Source organism: Merops nubicus, unplaced genomic scaffold (genome assembly GCF_000691845.1).
Source record: "Merops nubicus isolate BGI_N331 unplaced genomic scaffold, ASM69184v1 scaffold24987, whole genome shotgun sequence".
Lineage (NCBI taxonomy): Eukaryota > Metazoa > Chordata > Aves > Coraciiformes > Meropidae > Merops > Merops nubicus.
The window spans coordinates 1-6243 of NW_008618674.1; the positions used below are offsets into that span (position 1 = coordinate 1).

General features: G+C 47.7%; 1 protein-coding gene across 1 annotated transcript in view; it reads left to right on the plus strand.

Annotated features, from left to right (window-relative positions):
- Positions 1-65: 65 nt before the first annotated feature.
- LOC103776049 (ubiquitin-conjugating enzyme E2 A) overlaps positions 66-6243 on the plus strand; it is a gene marked incomplete at both ends in the record, with an annotated part of 6695 nt that continues 517 nt past the window's right edge. Inside the window, 2 exons of the mRNA XM_008943537.1 lie at positions 66-91; positions 6055-6144. Of these exons, the coding sequence (XP_008941785.1) occupies positions 66-91; positions 6055-6144 (116 nt within the window). The remainder of the gene's footprint in view (positions 92-6054; positions 6145-6243) is intronic.

A 6243-nucleotide genomic window follows, 5' to 3' on the forward strand; every position in this document is an offset into this window, starting at 1 on the left:
GCTGCGAGGGGGCGAGAGCTGGGCTGCCGCCCGGTAACACTCTGTCTGCTTCTTCCCTCCTCTAGGCCCGAGGGGACCCCTTTCGAGGACGGTAAGTGCGGTTCCGTGTCGGGCCGGTGTCTGCCTTTCTGGGGGTAAACGGCTGCCGTTTGGCACGGCCGCGGTGTGCTATGGCCGTGGACTTTGCAACAGGTGTGAGCCTGGGGACGCAGAAGGGCCGTGGGTGCAGGTACATCTGACCACACGTCTGTGTGCTGCTCTGACGTAAATCTTTGTTTTAACCCTACTTAGGTTAGGGTTAATGAGGAAGTGGTGTAGATTTAGACTGCTATGTTGATTTACAGAAATATAGAAATTAGCTTACAGGGGCTTACTTGTAATTGCTAAACCTGCCTGTTCTAAGCCTAATTCAGTGTGCCGTTTTAAAAGACCTCCCAACTTTTCTGTTGAACCCTGGGTCATATTTTTAGGGACACTCATCTTTGGAGAACTGTCAAAACCTGGTGTAGAACTGTTGTTATTTGGGTTCTGTTTTTTCTGATGCTGGAAGTGTTTGGGTAAGTCCCCATGTAAGTCAGCTGAAGTTGGAAATGGGCTGAATGGCTGAGGAAGGGCTGAGAAAGTTCAGAAGTTCAGAACAGATTTCTTAACAGTTTTGTTTTTTTTTTTTGGCATCTGCTTCACTCTGCTACAATCGGAATCATTCAAGGTTAAAGATTAAAAGGTCTTTTTACCTTTAAAAGTTGACTGAATAGGCACTTGTAATGTATGTGTGCCCTGCTGGTTTCCATCTGGTCTTATTGTATTTTACAGCTTTACCAGTGTGCTCTGAAAGCTTCAGCATCTTTGTGAAAACTTGTTAGGCATGAAATACTGTCTAACTGAAATCAGTGATGCTTTTTTTTTTTTTCCTTAAGATACTTTCAGTGCAGGCTATAATTAATCCTAGATCTCAATGACTCATGACAAAAGCATAGGAAAAATTCCTTAACTCTTATGTTGTTCTTGGCTAACTCCTTTGTCTCTGTTTATCCTCGGAGGCAGCACCTGTGGGCATGCCTGTAAATTGCAGATTTTTTTTTTTTTTTTCTGTGAAGATTTTAAATATTTCAATCCTAAGAAAATGCCAAAGACTCCAGTTAGGGTTTTTTTTTAATCTTGGTTGAGAATGCTGGTTAAGGTTGCTATAGTAGCTGCTTCAAAAGTCAAATGTTTAGAACTTGAGTATTCCATAACCTCATGGAATAGAGCAGAGAGGTGAAATGTATTATGTTGCCTTCTAAACGTTAAAGAAGGGCTCCCTTAAACTTCTGTGAGGGTTGCTAGAGCTGGTTAGGTTCTTGGTGCACTGCCACTAACAGAGTGATTTGCTGCTGGGAGCAGAAGCCCTTGTCTTACAGTGTGTTAAAATGCAGGTTGTGTCCGTGTTCAGGCTCCTCCAGCTCAGTGTGGGGTTAACAGATGCTATAAGAGCTTTTTCTTCTCGTTTGGTTGCTGGAGTTTGGAGAGCTGTGTCATACTGATTTCCTCTGTGCTTTCCACCCTGGCAGGGTTGTGTCTTCGTTTCAGATACTTAGGACACTTTTCACTCGCAGCAGCTTGAGGTTCAAACGATTGCTTGAGCCTGCTGCTGCTGTCCTGCTGCTTGGGGTGATCTCAGAATGTAATCTTGGGGTGTGATGGATTGCTCTTCTGGTAGCAAAGCGTGTGTTCCACAGTGTGCACCCGGGAGGAGGGGTCTCGTGTTGCAGGGTACCCTGATCTCTGTTCTCTGGGACATGCCTTACTTTGTGCTAGATAACAAAATACTAAGTGGTGCCTAGAGATAGCGTATGGTGGTGCCTCAGCTGGGCTTTCCATTAAATGAGTAGAGTAGCACAGTTTAGGTGCTGTTTATGTAGGTAAGATGAAGATAATTTTAATTTAACAGTTAGTTTAGGCTTGTTCTGTAACTGTGCAGGCCCTTGCGAGTCAAAGGTGCACTGGATCCTTCTGGTGAAGCCTTTGCAGGGCAGTGTTCTTCAGAAATGGCTTTGTGTTTTTGTTTTTAGGCTCTTATCACTTCCTAGTGATGCTATAATGCTTCAGAGACCTTAGTTCTTGTGAAAGTAGCTTGTGAAATCTTTGTCATTGTCAAACTAGAGATGTAATAATTCCAGCATTGTGAGAATTGCTGTTCTTTAGCCTCATTCTGGTGAGGCCCTTCTCCAGCCTCAGCTTCTGAGGTTTCCTAGCTTCGTCTGAAGTGCAAACCTTAAATTCAGACATGTTTGTTTACTTGCTGTGCAGCGTAATGCAGCTGACAGCCCTCCCTCCCCTCCGCCCCCAGACCTGGGAGGGTGTTTTCACAACCCAGTGTGCAGGCTGCCTTGGCCTAGGAGCAGCTACTAATTTGGATCAGCAGCATAACTTCCACCTTCTGATGGGAGAGGATTCAATTGCAGGTGCCTGCAGTAGGACCCCGGGGATATTTATCCTGCCCCTCACCATATTTCTGAGGCTCTGTGTGTGTGACATCTAAAGTGGCAGTGCTGTCACAGTGATGGAAACTCAGGCTCTCCCAGTCCTTCAGACCTGTTTCTCTGAAGCTAGGTGACAACATTGTGGTGAGTGCAGGATTCCTGGCTTGGAGAGAGTTAACTAACTCTCTCTTCTGCCTTACTGTGGTCCTGCAGGAGGAAGCAAGGCACTTGCCTTCCTGGCTTAAGGAGTATGGATTCTGTATCCTCATGCAGGAGAGGCTCATCCGTCCTTTATGGACAACAGAACTGAGGGAGCTGCAGTGAGCAGGGCCCAGCAGGGACAGGGGTGCTGCCAGGGGAGGGGGGTGTAACTTGGGCCAGCATACGGGTCATGGAGAAGCCTCCCTGTGAGAGCCTCACGTACCCAGGGAGGAGAAACAGGGCAGCAAAAGGTAAGCACAAGAGAGACAAGACAGTGTTCCCCCAAGATCAGTGGTGATCCTGATGTCAATAATGATAGCAAATAGATCATTGGTGTTTTCAAATTGGCTGTGTAGGGTAAGTTGCAAGGAATACCAGTTGGAAACTTTAAAATTAGCCAGAAGAGGTTGGATGTTGAGGGCCTTATCCCCAGGCAGGTGTGTTGTGGTACCTATTTCACTTGGGGCTTTCAGCATGAGTGACCCTTGGACTTGGATTTGTTGAGTCTCTGAGTTTGTCCCTCCGTGAAGCTGGACAGTGAGGTGGTGTGGACTGTGGAGCTCTTTCAAGGAGCCACTGCTGCTCGGGGTCAGGGCTTGGAAACTGAAGTAGGTAGGTGCTCCAGCTGCTGTCTGACCACTCGCTCAGGCGGGTGTTAAAGGCAGTGCTGTCCTGCCCCTGGTGGGACAGGTGGCTTCCCTTTCTTTTGGTAGTTTTAAATGGGTTCTAAGATGCAGCTGGTCTTCTTACTGCTCTTTGGCCATCTCCCCATAGTTTCCACTTCAGTCAGTGTTGTAGAATAGCATTTGTTTTCTCAAGTGTGCTTGTTGAACTCTATTTGATGGTTTGCACTCTGCTTTCAGCCTACTGCTTGCTTAGTCACTCTTCACAGAATAAAGAGCCTGCTTTCCTGCCTCATAAGGAGGCTACTGAGAACCAGAACTGGGGCAGGGGTTGCTGGGAATCTCTTCAGGTTTTGAATCAAGTCTCTAACCTTTTGATTCTGAAGGGCCAGTATTGCTTGGGGTTGTCACTGTGCAGGGAAGGAAAGGTTGTCCTGAGCTGGTGTTCCCAGCTGGTGGAAGTTGTTACTCACTCGCCAGTGCTGGCTTTCAAACTGGTCTCAGGTCTGACTCTGGGCCTCTGCGTTAGCTGGAGTAACACTTGAGAGCCCTGCTGCACCCTTCTGCTAATTTGAGCAATCTCAACTATGCTCCTCCTGCTCCTTTTGTTTTACAGTACAACAGCATGCCGCTGGCTCTGCTCTTATGTTGTCAGGCTGCTCATAAAAACCAAACATGCCCAAACTTATTTTTAGGATGTTCAGACTTCCCACTGCTGTTCAGAAAGCTCTGAAGCATCTGTATTGTGTCTTCATACGCAAACTGGAACGTCACAGCAATGACCTTCATTTCTTGCAGCTCAGTGTTACAGTTCCCTTATAAAGGAAGGAGTCCCTGGGAAATACTGCAGGTCCTTCCTGATCTGGACAGGGAAGGGGTTGAAAGATCTGCTCTCTGGCCACTAGCTGTTGGCACATGTTTGCCAGCCAAACAAAGGAATACATGAATTATGTTAGTGCTGGAAGACTCCCTCACAGTAGGAAGCAAGGATGAGCTTTATATCTGAGCCCCTGGGTTTTAATTTTGGCACTGGGTGTTTGGGATGGTGGGTGGGAGCTGTCACTGACCTGTAAAGATGCCCTTTCACAAAGGTGATGCCTGTCCTGGCAGCTTGTTAGGGCTGTTGCTGTAAGGTGTGGTCCTGTGACAGGAGAGCGCTGTGTTTGTATGGAGGTGCTTCAGATGTTTCTCTCTGGGCGTACCTGGGAGCTTAGAATCGTGGAATCATTAAGGTGGGAAAAGATAACCAAGTCCAACCACTAACCCAACACTGCTGTGACCACTGAACCATGTTGCAGGGCACCACATCTGCATGTGTTTTGAACACCCCAGGGACAGTGACTCCACCACCTCCCTGGGCAGCCTGGGCCAATGCCTCACCACTCTTTCAGGAAGAAAATTCTTCCTAATACCCAATTGAAACCTACCCTGGTGCAGCTTCAGCCCATTTCCTCTTGTCCCATCACTGGTAACCTCAGGGAAGAAACCAATGCCCACCTCGTTCCAGCCTCCTTTCAGGTAGTTGTATGGTGCAGTAAGGTTTCCCCTCAGCCTCCTCTTCTCCAGGCTGGACAAACCCAGGTCCCTCAGCTGGTCCTCACAGGCCATGTTTCCCAGACCCCTCACCAGCTTCATTGCCCTTCTCTGGACCTGCTCCAGCACATCAGTGGCCTTCTTATCCTGTGGTGCGCAGAACTGAACCCAGTACTCGAGGTGTGGTCTCCCCAGTACAGTCCAAGGGCACGATCGCTTCCCTGCTCCTGCTGGACACACCAGTTCTGATCCAGGCCAGGACGCTGGTGGCCTTTTTGGCCACCTGGGCACACTGCAGGCTCACGTTCGGGTGGCTGCCCACCAGCACCCCTGGATCCCTTCCAGCAGGCAGTTTGCAGCCACTCCTCCGCGGGCCTGGGCCGTTGCAGGGAGCTGCTCATGGGCGGCCCCCTGGGGGCCGGTGTGAGGCAGCGCCTGCGACAGGAGCTGCCCCTGCGGGGGTCTCGGCACTGCTGCCAGTCACCGGCAGTGCTCGGCCCCTTGGACCAGGTGTATGCAGCTTTGCTGGCAGACTTCTTGCTCTCAGATTGTCATAGCCCGAGGAGAGGGGCTAAGATAACTTTTGTTGGTGCAGCCTGTTAAAATGATTGGATTGGAACTTAATTGCTGTTTTCTGTTTTTGCTTAATCAGCCTCTCTCAAAGGAAGAGTGGTTGCTGTGAGGTTAATGCTCAGACTTTCCTTTTAAAGTCTCTGGTTGGGGTGCTGCTTTCAATACTGCTTTACTCCAATAAGACCAAATTATCTTACAGTTGTTTATAAAAGATGGATTTGCTTGAAATTTAAACAGGAAATATCTTAGAAGAGCCTTGTGATGGCATATCCACTCTCGAGGAGTTACTAAATCACAGCCTGTTGCACAGATGGTTGTACACCCACTTGTGGTGTTTTTACAGTGCACAGGGATTAGGCTTTGTGAAAGAAGACCTCAAGGGCAGATTTATTTCTTTACATAAACCCTTTGACTGGGGTGGTGGGTTTGTCACTAGAAGGAAGTCACAGGAGATACAGCAGTACTGTCTAGCACTTCCAAGTTCATGATTAACTCCAAAGGGAGTAGAAGGATCACTGTAAGGCTGAGCAATCTGTATTCCATATCCAAGATGCATGGGTGAGCACAGTGCTATCAGTTTGTTCTTGTGGAAGGATGCTACTTAGTCATCTTTTGTGTAAAATCATCTGAATAAAGGTTACTTGTCTCTCTTTCAACTCCAGGAACTTTCAAACTTACAATAGAATTCACAGAAGAATATCCGAATAAGCCACCTACTGTTAGATTTGTCTCTAAAATGTTTCATCCAAATGGTAAGTACTTGTACAATTTTAGGTTTGTTTCATTTTGTTATAGCAAAAATGTGTTGCAGCACTGACGAGATGTGCTTCTCTGTCAACTGCCTGCTGCTG